General features: G+C 42.0%; 1 protein-coding gene across 5 annotated transcripts in view; it reads right to left on the reverse strand.

The window, feature by feature from the left end:
- Positions 1-8,500: 8,500 nt before the first annotated feature.
- STK33 (serine/threonine kinase 33) overlaps positions 8,501-18,010 on the reverse strand; it is a 76,688-nt gene continuing 67,178 nt past the window's right edge. For all 5 annotated transcript variants that reach the window (XM_082478085.1, XM_082478083.1, XM_082478084.1 and 2 more), the window contains one exon: positions 8,501-9,325. In XM_082478085.1, the coding sequence (XP_082334211.1) occupies positions 9,116-9,325 (210 nt within the window). In that variant the 3' untranslated portion in view covers positions 8,501-9,115. The remainder of the gene's footprint in view (positions 9,326-18,010) is intronic.

Raw genomic sequence — 18,010 nt, forward strand, 5'->3', positions numbered from 1 at the left:
GCATCTTGCTGGGCAGCTGCTGCCACAGCCCCTGGCTCCCCAGGAGCTGCACAGAAGCTGGAGAAGCGGAAGCCCTGGAGATACAAGTGAGGGGCAAGGGCCTCAGAAGTTATGCCCTGGTTTCAAGGGTCACGTCTGAGCCTCTGCTTCCGGCACAGAGCAGCACATGAACAAAAACACACGTGAGCAGTCCCAGGAATTTTCACGGAGGTCTGGGGAGGCAATCCTCGGACAAAGACTCAGATTCCTGCTGGTACCATGGGGGGACGGCTCAGAGCCATTTAATTTAGGCATAGATGTTCCTGTGTCCCTGTGGCCAGGGAGGGTTGGGGACATTCGGTTACGCCGACACAGAGGACGCCTTGTGCTCGTCCTGTTGGGAGGGCCCGGGACAGGTCCCGTCCGAGGCTGCAAGCCTCTCCTGCCCCTCAGTGCCACCCAGTAGTAGGAAGGCACTAATGCATCCTCGGGCAAGCAGCCTTATGATTCAGTTTGCGCCTTCTCCCCTCTCCGTGTAACTCAGTGGGTAAATAGACACATGAGGAAAATCAGTCTGTCTTTCCGGCTAATCTCAGGGCTCGGAGCCGTGGACTCAACCCAGGCGCACTCTCTGTCGCTCCCTGCTGGCAGCCTGCTGGGAAGGGGCTCTTTCGTGGTCACCGAGAGTCTGCCACAAGGACATCGATAGGAAAATAAAATGCTTCAGGGACACATCGTCATTAAAGCCTGTCCTAGTAAACTCAAACCAGACTGCCCACAAATCCTTGCTAATGGGAACATGACGGGCCCCAGGGACTGGGGGTGGCAGCCACACTTGGAGGCCTGGGTTCATTTTGGAGGAGATAGAATGAAGGGCCAAGACACATGTCATCTGAGGAGGAGTCCAAGAGAAGTGGAGACATTTAGACTAGAGAAGGCTCACAGGGCTGTGGGGATACCTTCAGTTCCTAAGGGGCCGTTACGTGGCAGAAGGAGCAGACTTTAAATAGTTCCCAGGGGGCAACTAAGGAGCAGGTGTCAGTTAATACGAAGACTCTTCTAGCACTTGTGTGTCTCCACGGTGGAATTCATCTGCCTTGAGACATAGGGAACCCGTCCGTCCCAGGGAGCGTGTCCTCTGACGCTGCAGGTGGGGATCCCTCCCCTGGGGGAGAGTTGGGCAGAAGAAATAGTGCAGATAGTCCATGATTCTGCAAATTTGGGCTTCAGGAAAGTATCTGGTCCATCATTTTCTCATTTACTGCTGATGGGAGGCTATCGAATGATGATTTAGCTATTGAGGGTGTTACCTATCACTATCCAGATTCGCTTAATCAAGCTATAAGGAGGTTTGGCCACATCTCCTAGGGATACTTCTCCAAATGGCATTCATGTCATCCCACTCCATTCTCATCCTTGTTCTTGCCAAGGCACAGTCACTGCCCAGTTCTTGAGTGAGGGACACAGGCTGCTGTGTAACCAAGATGGTGCCTTGATGCCTGGGTTTCCCTTGGGCCCTGGGTTCTTTGACCCCTGCCCAGTGTCCAGAAGCCCTTGTGCAAAACTCACGATTAACTCTGGGTCTCTCTTCACATGCTTTCTCTCCTCTAGGCCACTTTCCTCTCTCTCCATCCACCTTGATCCACTCCAGACTTTAAGTCCATCTCAAGCAGCCATCTTCACTTCAAGGTCTGATGGCATCTCAACTTAGCCCTCTTCGGTCCACTGCCACCCCTGACTTGGTCTTCCTCAGTGAGTGAAACCACCATCAGTCTGGTTACTGAAGCCAGAAGTCATTCTTGACCCCCTGTCCCCTTTTCTTCACACTTCACATCTACTCATCATTTGATCCCATCAATTCTATCTCCAAAACATATTTCATATCCACCTACTTCTCTCCATCTTCTCTGCCACCATCTTACTCAATGTCCTCTAACGAATCTCCCACCTCTTGCTCCACTTGAGTCATTTGTTACAGAGAAGGCACAGAGATTCTTTAATCAGATGCCATTTCCCAGCTGAAAACTTGTTGATGGTTTTCTGCTGTATTGAGAATAAACAGGTTCCTTCCCGTGGCCCCTGAAGTCCTGCAGCACCTGGCCCCTGCCTCTCCCTCACCCCTGTTGTTCTGGCCTTTGGACCAAGTCCTAGAACCCAACAGGCTCTTTCCCCTTTCCTTCTGCCTAAAGCATTCTTCCCTTTAGCCTTCCAGCATCCTCAGAATTGCTCTCAGATAAGGTTTCTATTCTGTTATTCTCTATTACATTACTCTTTCCTTTATTGCTCTAATCACAATACATAACTATTTTACTATTTGTATAGGTCTCAATCATCTTTCCCTCCCTCCTCCAAGACTGCAAGCTCCTTAAGGGCAATGACCTTGACAGTCTTTTACATCATTTTCTGTCCAGTGCCTGTCACAGTGCCCGGCCCATAGTAGATGGTCAATAAATACTTCTTGGATGAAGGACTGAGTCTCTCAATCCAATTCTACTGAGTTCTTTGTGCAACTCCTGGTCCTTCGTGCTGGTGCTGCAGAGTGTGGTGCTGGTCACCCTGGAGGAAAAAGGAGACGTGGGCAGTGGTCAGACTGCTCTTCCCCTCCAGGCAAGCAGAGTGTACTGAGGGCAAGACATCCCTGCCGAGATTGAATACGGGGGTGGGGGACCCAACAATGGTTCATGGTCAGGGACTGTATTAAAAAAACAGTCAGCTGAAAGTTGCTATAAAATTCAAGTGGCTGAACGACTAAGTTCTCTACTGATGGGAGGAAGGATGTCAAGCTACAACCAGGTAACTGCTTCTGGAGGGAAAACAACTCTTGTAAAAAATTACCCATTTCAATGGGCTTTGGGATCTTTTCCATTAGCAGCCCTTTCTATCAAAGTTCCAAAACAGCAATGAGGATCCTGCGTAAGAACTCCCTCGCTCCTCCGGGGACCAGCCGCAGGCAGCAGACTCAGAGATGGGCGGCGGCTGGCCGGTGGCACCACGCTTAGCGGCGGGGCTTCATTCCAGAGCAGATGTTTGCCTCATCCTGTACCCCAGAAGGGGTCCGAGCCTTCAGAAACAGTCTGTGCTCCCTGAAGCAGGGAGCTGTCCGTATGACGAGGAAAATCATCACTCCACCTCGCATTATCTTAAAGCGGTTAAGTGATGGCAAATGCTAGAGATACTGGAGAAGGGCGAGGTGGAGAAATGGTCCAGCAGCTGACTTCTGAACTCCATATTTTCAGCTGCACAGCTACACACACTACCTGATGAAGAAATATGGGAAATCAAAACATTTATAGTGATTCTTAACCCCCACTGCCCTGCGATGGGAATTACAGCACTTGGCTCCTGGTAAGCATCAATCTATCATGTTTGCACAGACAGGGCGGCTTGCGTGAATTCCTGAGGAGGCAAAGGAGCCCCTTTTCTTTCTTCTGTCAAAAACATATCCAAAGGCTTCTAAAGACTGTTCCTGACAATGACCTGTTAGAGCATTTAGAACTTATTTTTATTATGCAAAGTCCTGCAGAATGCAGCTCTCCCTGGGTGCGGTTGGGTCTTACTCAAATTTATTAGCATGCAAAATAATCCTACTCTGTTCCGAAACCTCAAGGCCCAAACTTCACAAAATTACCTGGACTTTTGCTGGAAGACAGAGTGTTCATGAACCACTTGGCCTTTTGGAACTCTGAGATTGAACTTTACAGCAGTCTCAGGCCTGAACTACAAATGCCTGGAGACACACTTGAACCTGCTGCCTACGTTCAAATCTTGGTTCTGCTACTTCTTAGCTATGTGACCTTGGAAAAATTTCTCAACCTCTCTGTGCCTTAATTTATTCCTCTTTAGAGATAAAAGAACCAACTTCAGGCTGTTATAAGGATTAAAAGAATACATGTAAAGGGCTCAGGATGGTGTCTGGCATGGGGCAAGTGCTCTGTAGATGTTGCTGCTATTATTACATTATGACCCTGAAGAGGGGCTTTAGTTAAGAGACAGTGATTGCTTCCACTAATACAGCTCAAAGTCCAGCTAACAAGGCGACGCTGATCTCTAGTAAACTCAGTGTGAACCAGTGCCTGGACCAGGAGAAACTGGCTGCCACCTCCACACAAGAGCTTCCCCCTCAGGGGCCAGGGAGGGTGTCAGCTGCTCATCTTCCACCTGCCTTGCCCCTGGTCAGACTGGAAATGCTGACTCCTGGGACGGTACAGTTGCCCCGGGGATGGAGACAGCTTTCTGTGCTGATGAGAAGAGTCTCTCCTAAACAACAGGGTGATGTCAGGATCTTGTCTGCAGACCCCGCCGTGGGTGAGAGGGTCAAAGCTGTCTCAGTCCCCCGAGGGCAGGGAGATTTATGTAACCTCTGTATCAATGCCAAGGATATGTCTGGTCTGGAGATGCTGCAGAGTCCACTTAGGAGAAGTTCATACTGGGGGGAGGGGTTCGCACTGCATCTGTGGGTCTGTCCTCTGTGCCAGGCCAGGAACCACTGCATGTTTTGTGGAGAAGGTCCTCTGAGGTCTTCACCCTGAGTTCACTGGGTCCCTCAAAGATGTCTGGGGTGGCACCAGGCAACCAAGAGGGGAAGGCTCTAAGAGAGCCAGTGGTGACACTGCCATGGGCCTATTAATCTTCCCAGTGTTCCACTGTCCCTTGTGTGTTGCTGCTTGAAGTGAGGCCACTGGGGCAGTGGTGGGAATCCCCATGGCTCCGGCTGAGGGCTGCTCCGGATAATTTAGGGAACAGAGAGAGAACAGAGAGAGCTGATTATACCAGCAACTGAGGAAGGCAGCCACAAAAAAGCAAGACAGACACTGCATATGATCTTCCTTTGAAGAACAAAAGCAAAGAAAATTGGCTCACCAATGAGAATGAAGTGAGAACCACGTACCGAGCAGAAATCACAAGCCTAAGCCTGCTCACTCAGGAAAGTACAGGATCCTGAAGAATAAAACTGAACTATGTGAGACCTCTGAATAGTGAAAATTTTTACTTTAAAATGCTTTGTAAAGTGATGTTAGCACTTGTAGAGAAGAAACAAATGCACAGCCCAGGGAGACGTCTTGTCTTCAGGCTGCCTGTGCTTGCCCTGGAAGCCTCTGCCGAGCCCCGAGTCCACAGCCAGGAGACGGAAAGGGTGGCTCCCGTCCCAGCCTGTAGGTCCTCTTGGCTGTTACAAGTCAAGTGTGGTTTTCTTTTAGGCTCCCAGAGGCCATGGTTGGAATTTAAGACCTAAATTTCAGCCTTCTGCGTCCACACAATCTCAGATCCAGCTGGGCAATGCTAGATTTATCTCACTGGGTCTAGGTTCCAACCTCAGGAATATCTCCCTTGCCACCCCCTCGCTCATGCCCCGGTGACCACCCAAGGGCATCAGTCTGTTTCAGGAAGAACCCATTTACGCTCTGTGCTCTTCACTTTACTGTCATTTGGTAGGAGATTGGCAACCACAGACAAAGCTGCCCCAGGTCAAAACAATGCAGAGCTGACAAGGGTCTGGATCACCTTGGGTGTCAGGAGGAGACAGATGGTACTCACTCAAATGGGGTAGTTGAGAATCTAACAAAGAGGCTACTTGTAAAGGTACGAGAGAGTTTAGGGAAACCCATGAAGGAAGACACAGTCCCCAGGGCAACAGCCCTGGTCTTAGCCCGAAGGGGCGGGGAACACAGCTGTGAGGGAGCGCTGCCGGCAGGAGCTGAGGTCTATAGAAAGAGAATGCAGTGACTTCCCAGTGGCCCAGCACTGGGGGAATCAAGGCCTAGACCTCTCCCCTCCCTGAGTGTCTGTTGGTGTCCCCCACTGACAGAATCCCAGCGAACCCAGAGGCCAAGGGAGCCTGTTGATTCATTCCTGAAAGATCACTTCTCTGAGTGGAGAGGGCAAAGCAGGGCAGAGTGGTTCTGGAGGGGCAGATGGAAAATCTCCAGCCCAGGGTCATTTCCCAGAGGCCACAGCTTCTTGGTCTCCAGCCAAGTGCAGCCATTATGGAACACAACTTCCCTGGCCAATTTCAAAGCTCTGCTTACTGCTGGGAATGCATGTTTGAACAAAGCCTTTATTCTCTATTCCAACAGCAGGGCTGGAATTTAAAAAGCTTCATTTTCAAGACTGGCTGCTTTCAATCTTTCTAACCTGGAACTTACATTTTGGAGTCAAATAGAATTATTTAAACAAAGCATTTCAGTGATAAGCACAAAGTGTTTTGAATTTTTTCTCCTTTCCCCTCCCTACGCCGCATAACATTCCTACTCAAAATGTCAGGACTGTTCTGTGGCCACCTCTTACAACCGGCCTCTCTCAGCTTCCATTTCCCCAGGTCTTTGTTTCTTCAGCCTGTGTCCTCACCCAGGTGTGCTGTTGTCCAGGCCACGAGAGGCCAGTCCTAATGCAGACTGGCCGAGGACAGGGACCTCTCTAACTACCCCAGGAGCACTTTCGTCCTCTGACTCCTGCTTCCGGGTTTGGCAGAACCAGGTGTTGTTATCCAACCAGTCTTCCTTATTAATTATACTTTGTTATCTTTTTGCTCCCCTGACCCCAACCCATTTTCCTGTCTTCTGCGATTTAAGTCCGTCTCTGACATCCTCTTGTTCTCCTCAGCTGAACTTCTCCCCAGCCCCCGGCTGGCATTTATCTTTTATCATATTCCTACTGCCTTGACCTGTCTGTTATTCAAGTCAGAGTGTTGACTGGCATTTGCATTCCTTGGAAATAACACCTGCTCTGCACTGTCCTGGGCAGACTGTGTCCCTGTGTGTCATAACGAAGCCCAGCCCTCCATGCCGTGGTGCACAGGAGGTGTCAGAGTGATTATCAGTGCCTTGGAGTGGGCCTATCAGTCACTGAAAACACATCTGAAACAGAAGAGTAACTATTTTCACAGCCATGAAAGTAAATGGAGAAAGCAAGGCCACAGATCCCCAGAGAGTAAAGAGGTACACAGTTGGAAAACAAAGCTCAGATATGGCCTGGCCCAAGTGTGTTCCATACAAATAAATAACAAATAGAAATAATACGAAAATTCTCTTTAGAAAGAGTGAGCTAAGTCCCGGTCAAAATGATTCTATGTAAATCAAGTGAAGTGAGCTAAGTCCCGGTCAAAATGATTCTATGTAAATCAAGTGAAGGTCTGGACAGAGGACAGCTAATAGAACGCATTTTCTGGTAGATGGACAGTTGGCCTGGCCTGGTGCTGGGGTGGGAAAAGGTACAGATGTACTAAGAGGTTATAAAATGACTTCACCTTTCACTTAGTGCTTAGTTCTGGACCTCTGCTCAAGTTTACTGAGCAGAATCACTAATTTAAGACAGAAGAGAATGGTACAGATGAACCGGTTTGCAAGGCAGAAATAGACACAGATGTAGAGAACAAACCTATGGACACCAAGGGGGGAAAGTGGGGGCGGGATGAACTGGGAGATTGGGATTGACATATACACACTAATATAAGAGATAACTTATGTAAAAGAGATAACTAATGAGAACCTGCTGTATAGCACAGGGAACTCCACTTCATTATACAGAAGAAACTAACACAACATTGTAAAACAACTATACCCCAATTAAAAAAAAAAAAGACTGAAATATGGATAGAAATTTGGATACTATTCAATTTAACAAGAGTTCTCCAATACATGATACAGAAGAAGGTATCACCATGAAAGTAAGAGCATTTTTGAACACAGGGACTATCCCATTTTCGGGCCCAGGGGAAGGACAGAATCCAAGCCACTGTCTCGGTTGGCTTTTCTGCTGGGAGACCAGTCACCTCACCTCTGCCTCTGGAAGCACCTCTGGGAAAGGTAAATCTCCACTCAGCTGAGACTGGCTTCTCTGCGGGTGAAAAGAATACGCTCCTCAAAGATGGCTCACTAATCCCGGAGAGATGGTTTACGGGCTCCTGGCAGGACTGGAAGTAATAGGAAGGAGAAAGACCTTGAAGAAGCTTCAACTCCAGTTTTAAAGTAAAGCTGGCAGATTCCCCCGGGGAAGCACATTGAAGGCACTGAGAAAATACTGGCCAAACTACTCAGCCAGGGGCAACATACATCAGTGTTACCTCTGACCCATTTGGAGGCTCGACGGTGTCTTCCAAATTTATCACTAGAAGCACGTCTACTACCTTCAGCCATTGAGGGGATTTATATGCAACTAGTACCTGCTCAGCTGGCCAGGTGTGGGGCATTTTGGAGGCCTAAGTGACAATCCCACGAGGAGCTGGAATGAAACTAGGTTACTACTTTATAAAGCAAAAGCAGATGCAAATTGCTTCCTCAGAGTTTGTCTGTGAGGCCAAGGGAAGCATCCCTTCACCCAGTGTGACCTAGAATGACAAAACTATTTGTCCAGCTGCAAAGGAGAGACCTATAATACTAAGAGGAATGATGTACCTTCCCCTGTGTCCAGCCTCATGACCATCCCCAAAGATGTGTGCCTACCTTTGCAGCAGCAGGCCAAGCTCAAAATTTGCTTTTTAGGGCTTACAGGACCTGATTATAGTCACCTCTTGTTCACGTAAAAATTAACGTGCATGGGTAACATCTGGTTTTTTATTGATTCGATCGATACATTGGGAATTTAGCAGCATGTTAATGGCGAACAGTTACAAAATCTATTCTTCTACATTTAAAATAAACTGTCTTAAACAATCTACAGCAACCTAAAATCACAAAAACACACGTGAATGGCTGAAGCACTTCTGCTGTTACGCTTATAAGTAAGTTTATTAGTAATTTCCTAACAAATCTTCTAGTGCAAAGTGCACATAATCATTTGGAACCTCCATTACCATATCTGGCTCTCAGTTTCCCCTATAAATAATTGTGCCTAAATGTAAGAATTTGAAGTACAACTGGGCAAGTGTGCCCACAGCCTTGCTTTGAGGGCATCCACTCCTCTGAACAACTCTCGAAAACACCTTGAGTTGATTTCAGCTGCACAAGCCATCAAGCCTGTTGCTGGCTGTCCTTTAACCCCACTTTGGAGTTGACTGCTTCAATTTTAAAACAGGTGCAAACACTTGGCAGGGCTCAGAGCAGCTGAAACGCTAAAAGCTCGGCATACTATTGTCCTTTTCCCCTCCTAAACCCTCATTGCACTAGAAAGAGCAGCTCTGTTTCTGTACTGTTCAGCGTTGTTAGAGTTTCTTTTTGGTTCTAGGCAGGGCAATGGATTTAGCAGTGCCTTTGGTTGCTGTTCCTTGGCTTGAAGTCGCGGGGGGTTTCTCTATTTCTCCCTTGAGTTCAACTGAAGGGAGCCTGCTAGATATGTGACTTGAGTAACTCATGTCCAAGTCGTCCATGTTTTCCTTCTTACTGGGCACAGGAGTCTTTTCATAAGCAGTGGGCTAGAAATTTAAAAAAAAAGGCCTGGATTAATTTTGCAGACACAGAGCAATCCACATCAATTCAAAGAAGCGAGGGGCTACAAAGTTGTCTAGGATGTGCAAGTTGGAGCTCTCTTCCGATGTGAGATATAAACTAATCACACTGTGAAACTGTTATTGAATGCCAAAGAAAGCTCCTTTAGCACCTTCAAGGAAACTGAATTGTTTAGTGTCTGGGGTAGAGCAAACTACAGGCACAACTTGAAATCCACTGCCCTGCAAAATGAAAGTAAATACCTGGTACCATTCACACAGGCAAGTCCATCTGGACATAGTTGTAATCATTCATCTTTACGGATTTCTAGATGAGCTTTGACATTTGTATGGATTCCCTGACAAGCACATCATGATTATTCTTTCTAACCTGGGTATAAAGTTGCTGCATGTGGCCCACTCCTCACATGCTCACCATTCTCTACATTGATTCCAGGGACTCGCTTCTAACCCCAGTCACACCACTTGGGCAGGTCTGAAGACCTTTTGTAGTCTTTTGCTGCCTCACTGTTAAATGAGGAAAATGGTATTTGCACATTTACTACATGGGCTTATTATGAGAATGAACTAAGGTGGTGGCCACGAAAGTACTCTGTGAGCTTTAAAGCACGAAACAAGTATAAGGAATTTTAACAGGCAATTGTGTTTTCTCAGGTCACTGCACCCCACAGTAGAGGAAACGGTCTCTAATCCTGCTGTTGTGAGGGAAGCAGAGTCCATTTTGACCTTAGACCCATTTTAAAAATGCTCACTTCCCATTAAATGAAGCTGGGCATAGAGTTCTAAAACAGCACAGAACGTCTCAGGAGACCTGCACAAGCAGGATGGGGGATGACACACGGAGCTATAGATGCACCGAGTTCTCACATTTACACAGAATGAGCTGGGAAAGGGCTCGTAAGTTTAATACTCTGGTTAACTGAAAGCATACCCATGAGTTAATAATCAGGTTAACAATTTTCAAAGAATGTGAAAAGATTACATGTAACACAAAACAAATAAACCTGGTGTGTGTGTGTGTTGTTGTTTTTTGATCACTCTTGTGATACAAGTGACCATGTTTTATACACAGTAGCAGTACATATTTGTCCAATGAATAAATGAACTCCCAGGGCTGCAGCAAAACCTCAGATCATTTATAGATTTTTGGTACCTATATTTCTAGAAAAGAGAAAAGTTACCAGATGTTTGCTTACTGCAGACAGTCCTTAAATATGTGCCTCTTCAGACTATCATTTTTGTATGACTTTATAACAGTATATGCTAATTCTTGAGCTGGTAATTTTGCACATTGAAAAATTAACTTGTATAAATTTGGAAATGTAAAAAGGTCCTTTTCTGTATAGATTCATTTTCTCAGGAAAATTTCTGGGTTGCTTCTCTGTGTATTCTTTCAAGAAACAGAAAACAAAATGTGTTAGCCTTCAGTAATACAGGTTGTGTCTTCTCCTTGAAAACTCCTTACGTTTAGCAACAGGGTGAGAGTACAACACCCCTGATGTTCCAGTGTCTGGCTAAAGACAAGCTGCTTTGTTTAGTACAGAACTGGTCCCTAGCTTGGACATTTCAATTCATAAAAATTTAAGTCACTTGACATACAAATTCTTTTAAAAGGTGAATCTAAGTTTAACCTTCTCTCTTTTGACATTTCCACCTCTTGAGTTATCATCTGAGTAGTTGAGGAAATGCTTTTCGTCATGTCCACTACAACAAATAATCTATAGAATAGGAATAGAGACTCAGTCATTTTCTTTTTAACGTGTTCATATTCATATCTGGTTTAACATTTCCATTCTTCTTCACTGTTCCATTTGCTAATTAATGTACTTGAGTCGTTAAAGTAGACTCAGAAGTTGACGTCATTGGGAAGAAATACTCAGAAAGTCTCTATGGGTAGGATTAGTGATATAGACATTGTCTTCTTTTTTTCAAAAACCCTAAAGGCTCTGATTTCTTCCTGGATAAGATATCTTAAGATAATTTGCAGAATCTTCTGGCAAAGTGGAAGGAAAAAGGAAACTAAACTAAACTGTTTGGTTGCTTCAGTGTAGCAACATGATATTTCTCAGTTTCATTCTAGAGCAAGATGAGAAAATGATATTACTCAGCCACATTTACCTATTTTATTTACTTATGTATAATTTTTAAGTGAATCAGTTTTTAAATAGGTAGTACATCCCCATGATTTAATAGTCACTGTGTTCCAAATCTCCTCCTTGCCCCCTAGTTAACTCAGCTCTGCCTCTCATCCAAGACAATGAATACTACCAGTTTACAGTGCACATTTCCGAAGAGATTTTATGTAACTTCAAGCAAATATTAGGTGGAACCAAATGGAAGTGGTCATCATTTTTGCAGGTCAAAACAGCGTAATAATGGCAATTTTATATGGTTCAATCTAATCCATATATTGACACACTTTCCTCTCACTTTTTTACACAAATGGTAGCCCACTGTAAACACTCTTTTACATCTTGATTTTTTTAAACTAACAATTATCTTGAACATCATTCCACGTCAATACATAAAAGAGTTCTCATTCTTCTTTCAGCTATGCAGTGTTCTCTTGTTTGAATGTACCATAATTTATGTAGCCAGTTCCTTGATAATGGACATTCAGGTTGTTTCCAATATTAACTAGTAAAAAGAATGCTGCTGTGAATAACCTTGTACTTGTGTCATTGTGTACATGTGTAAATATATCTACAGGATATATATTTTAGAAGTAGAACTTCTGAGTTAAAAGTTGTATGGATTTGTGATTTTGAAAGACATCACCGTATTGCCTTCTACTGCAGTTGTACCAACTTACACTCTTACCAGCAACATTATGAGTACCTATTTTCTTATTTCTTTTTCAGTTTGGTATTTAATACATATTAAAACTAATATAGTCAACCATTTTTTTGGTTATCATGAATCTATTTTTTTTTAATTGAAGTATAGTTAATTTACAATGTGTTACTTTCATGTGTACAGCAAAGTGATTCAGTTATATATTCTTTTTCAGATTCTTTTCCATTATAGGTTATTACAAGATATGAGTATGGTTCCTTGTGCTATATAGTAGGTCCTTGTTGTTTACCTATTTTATACATAGTAGCATGTATATGTTAATCCGAAGCTCCTAATTTGTCTCTCCCCCTGCTCCGAGTATCCCCTTTGGTAACCCTAAGTTTGTTTTCTATGTCTGTGAGTCTATTTCTGCTTTGTAAATAAGTTCACTTGTATCATTTTTTTAGATTCCACATATAAGTGATATTACATATTTACCTTTCTCTGTCTGACTTACTTCACTTAATATGATAATCTCTAGGTCCATCCATGTTGCTGCAAATGGCATTATTACATTCTTTTTTTTTTTACGGCTGAGTAATATTCCATCGTGTGTGTGTGTGTGTGTGTGTGTGTGTGTGTGTGTGTGTGTACCACATCTTCTTTATCCATTCATCTGTTGATGGACATTTAGGTTGCTTCCACGTCTTGGCTATTTTAAATAGTGCTGCTATGAACATAGGGGTGCATGCATCTCTTCGAATTATGGTTTTCTCTGGATATATGCCCAGCAGTGGGATTGCTGGATCATATGATAGCTCTATTTTTAGTTTTTTAAGGAATCTCCATACTGTTCTCCATAATGGCTGCACCAATTTACATTCCTACAAACAGTGTGGGAGGGATCCTTTTTATCCACACCCTCTCCAGCATTTATTATTTGTACACTTTTTAATGATGGCCATTATGACTGGTATGAGGCGATATCTCATTGTGGTTTTGATTTGCATTTCTCTAATAATTATTAGTGATACTGAGTATCTTTTCCTGTGTCTTTGGCCATCTATATGTCTTCTTTGGAGAAATGTCTATTTAGGTCTTCTGCCCATTTTTTTTTTTTTTAGTAAATTTATTTATTTATTTATTTATTTTTGGCTGTGTTGGGTCTTCGTTTCTGTGCGAGGGCTTTCTCTAGTTGTGGCGAGCGGGGGCCACTCTTCATCGCGGTGCGTGGGCCTCTCACTGTCGCAGCATCTCTTATTGCGGAGCACAAGCTCCAGACGCGCAGGCTCAGTAGTTGTGGCTCACGGGCCCAGTTGCTCCGCACCATGTGGGATCTTCCCAGACCAGCGCTCGAACCCGTGTGCCCTGCATTGGCAGGCAGATTCTCAACCACTGCACCACCAGGGAAGCCCCTGCCCATTTTTTGATTGGGTTCTTTGGGGGGTTTTTTGTATTAAGCTGTATGAGCTGTTTGTATATTTTGGAAATTAATCCCTTGTTGGTAGCATTGTTTGCAAATATTTTTAGTCAACCATATTTTAATTGAGCTTCAAAATCAGCCTAAAACTGGCTGCATGGAAACAAATCACAATGTTCTTTCCTTAACTCCCTGGTAACATCAATGCAAGTCTATTTACCTATATGCAAATATTTATTGCAAATGCTTAAAAGCTTCTGTGTATACATGTGTACCTTGTAAAATATTATGTGTGTACGTACTTTACCATTTCTCTTTGCTAATTTGCAGTTTCGTTAAGTTTAGGATGCCATTATTTAGGAATCAGAATCCTAAGAGCTTTCCTAAAGACTGAGTCTCCCTTCTTAAATATCCCCTCACTAAAACTGTTCTCTGATGCTAATTAAACATGGATGCAGGCTGGCCCACAGGGTGCCCTTCAGGTCAAGTTACAGCTTTCTTCACCAAGAGCAAGCCTCTCATCTCCTTGGAATATAAACAGCCAAGGCAAATTCCAACTTCCAGGCTTTTCTCTAGGATTTTTAAAAGGATTTCCTCTGTAGGTTATAGGTTACCTAAATTTTAAGTTTCTATTTTTCTTCTCTCATAGTTGATGGGATTCTTCAGGGATCTATGCTGTAACTGATGCAATTTTACAGTTTTGTAAGTAATAGAACAGAGAAATGGAAAGTGAAATTGCCAAGGCTATAGAAGTTACTAAGATCTTCCAGGTCATGAAAGGCGTATAGAAGGTGATGAGCTCCCATAAGATTGTACAAAGGGGGAGAAAGATGAGAGAGGAATTTCAATATTCAGTTCTAGGGGGAAAGAGTCTATCTAAATGATCATTATGAGACTGTTGGTCATAATTATCAGTCCAAAAGAGGATCTAAAAAACACTGTAGACTGTTTTCCAAGAGAGGATCTAAAAATCATTGTAAACTGTTCTCTAAAGATACTGGTGTAATATACCATTTCACAGTGACCAAGAGAACCTGGCTATCATCAGAAAGCATCTTAGAAATCAAAGAAAAAAATTCTTCTATCCTTATTTATCATGAAGAATTCATATCTGAAATACTGCAACCAGTCTGGATAGATATAAAGGGACCAGAGAAGGTTTACAGACAGGCTACTGATGTGCTAATGGGTGGAGGTTCTTTATGAGAGAGTTCTTCAACCTAAAAATATAAAGAATAAGACGATATATATACATATATATTTATATATATATACACACACATACACACATATATATATATATATAATCACAATTTTAAAATGCAGAAGGGGTAAGATTTCAGCACTGTGAAGCTAGACAGCATCTCTGAGTGCTGCAGTCAGGATGGTTACACCAGGGGCTCCCCCAAGCACCATTTCAGTTGTTCCTCATCTTTGACAGACTCTTACCATTTGGGACTGCTGAAGAATAGTCATTCCTACTAGAGGCACAATGATAGAAAAGATGACCTTACAAGGTTCCCTCTGGTTCCATCTTTTTGTAGTTCAGCACCCTGGGCCTGATTTCTCCAGATGATATTATTAATCTTGAAAAGGGGGCTCCATGTGTCCAAGGAGAGATATAGAACCAGAAAAAATGGGCTAAATACACATATTTCATTATTCACTGGCATAACTTTAACTTGATGAACTCATCTGGTAATAATGGATGCAAAACCTGTAAGCTCTAGGCATATCCCTGCAAGTTAATACCAGTGCACAATTACTAGAAACTGTTACCATTTCTCTGAATTTTGAGTAAAATACATGCTATTTAAGTCAAGTGGTTTATCACCATAGCAACCATTTCTAGAGTCACACATTCAAATTATAGGCCTGCACAAGGTCCAAGTGACAGAATATTCGGATGTAAGTTTTCAGCTATAGTTTTACTTGCAATGGTCACCCACTTTCTCTCACATTCCTGTGGTTTTCGGAAGGAAGAGGAAGGGGGAAAAAAAAGCAAAGGGAAGAAGAGAAATTGACTTCCAAACATAGATTTCTTATATAAGCCTACCCACATAAAGAGCAGGGCCTTCTATGGCGTTAATGAAAACAAAATCTAACTTGTAAATTAGAGAAAGATATAAATATCTCTCTTTTCTTTTTAATTAAAGTATAATTTACATACAGTAGAATGTGCAAATCTCAAAAGTATAGTTTGATGAGTTTTGATAATGAATAGAGCTATATAACCAACACCCCAATCAAGAAATAGAACAATTCCCCAAGAAGTTCCCTCATGCCACATCCCAGTCAACTCCCTCCCATCCTGGGGCTATAAGTGTTCTGACATTTTTCAACATAAATTATTTTGTTTTTTTCTAAAACTTAATATAAACAAAATAACATACAGTATGTACTCTTTTGTGCCTTGTTTCTTTTGCTTAACATGATTTTTTTAATTGAAATTTTTATTGAGATAGTTATAGATTCTCATAGTATTATACCATTTTTGAGATTCATCTGTGTATTAGTAGTTCATTCCTTTTTATTGTCAAGCAGTATTCCATTGTATGAATATGTCACAATTTGTTTATCCATTCTTCTATTAACGAATATTTGGGCTGTTCCCAGTTTGGGGCTCTTTTTTTATATAAAGCTGCTATAAACATATTCTACTAATCCTTTTTTGAACTTACATTTGGGATTGCTGGGTAAATGGTAAGTAAATGCTTAACTTTATAAGTAACTGCCCAACTGTATTCCAAAAGGACTGCACCATTTTGTATTCCCACCAGCAATGTAGGAAAATTCCAGTTGCTCCAATATTTGCTAAAATTTCGAGTTGTCAGTCCTTTTAAATTTTGGGCATTCTAGAAAGAGTGTAATGATATGTCATTGTAACTTTTCCTGATATCATTTGCATTTTCCTGATAACTAATGATGTTGCACTTTTTTTTCATATGCTTATTGACTACTTATATATCTTTCTATCTGAAGTGTCTGTTCAAGTCTTATGGCCATTTAAAAAAATGAGTTGTCTTTTTATTATTGAGTTGTAGGAATTGTCTTTATATTCTGGATACAAGTCCTTTGTCAGATATGTTTATTGCAAATGTTTTTTCCCTGTCTGTGGCTTGCCTATTTCTTTTCTTAATATGCTTTAGATGAGCTAATATGTTTACTTTTGCTGAAGTCTATTTTATCCATTTTTAAAGGGCTTTCTGTGTTTTAAGAAATCTTTGACTACTCTCTGATTGGAAGATATTATCCTATGTTTTCTCATAAGAGCTTTATAGTTTAGCTTTTAAACTAATTTCTGTATACAGTGTAAGCTAGGGGGGTCAAAGTTATTATTTCCCCATATAGATGTACTATTATTCTAGCACCATTTATTGAAAAAACTATCCTTTCTCCATTGAATGGCTTTGAAATATCTGTAAAAAATCAATTGACCTCAGAAGTGTAGGTCTCTTTCTAGACTCTCGATTTTGTTTCATTGATCTATTTATCTACTCTTAAACCAATATCACACTGTATTGATTACTGAAGCTACACAGTAAATGTTGAAATCAGATCATATAAGTTCTCCAACTTTGTTCTTTTCATGTTATTTCGGCTGTTCTAGGTCTTACATATTCTCAAATAAATTTTAGAATCAACTTGTCAATTTCTATCAGAAAAGCAAAAGCCCTAGATTTCACTTGGGGTTGCTTTAAAGTTATAAATCAGTTTGGGGAGACATCTTAATAGTATCAAATCTTCCAATCCATGAACATGGTATATCTCTCCATATATGTCAGCCTTCTTCAATTTTACTCAGCAACATGGTGTGGGGGTTGATATATATATTTCACATATATTTTGTTAGATCTATCACTAATATTTTATGTTTTACAATAATATTTTAAATGGTTTAAAAAGCTTTGTTTTCCAATTGTTCATTGCTAGTATATAAAAATACAATTGATTGTTTTGTATACAAATCTTGCATCTTGCACTTTAAGTTCAATTTCTGAAGATTCCTGGGGATTTTCTATGTACACAACCATGGCATTTGCAGGTAGCCACAGTTTTATTCTTCCTTTCCAATCTATATAATTTTATTTCTTTTACTTGCCTTGTTGCATTGGCTAAGACCTGTAGTACAATGTTAAAAAGAAGTAGAAAGGACATCCTTGTCTATCTCCTATCTTCAGTGGAAAAGTGTTCAATATTTCACCATTAAGAATTATATTAGCTTTAGAGGGGTTTTCTTTTCTTTTCTTTTCTTTTGGTAAAAATCCTTTAGTACGTAAAAGAAAGTTCCCATCTGTCCCTAATCTGCTGAGGGTTTTTCTCATGCTTGAGTGTTGTATTTTATCAAATGCTTTTTTCACAATTATTGAGATAACTATATGGCTTTTCTCCTTTACTTATTAATATGGTGAATTACATTGATGGATTTTTGGATGTTAATCCAAACTTACATTCCT

This window comes from Balaenoptera physalus, assembly GCF_965194825.1.
Source record: "Balaenoptera physalus genome assembly, chromosome: 10".
NCBI classification, from domain to species: domain Eukaryota; kingdom Metazoa; phylum Chordata; class Mammalia; order Artiodactyla; family Balaenopteridae; genus Balaenoptera; species Balaenoptera physalus.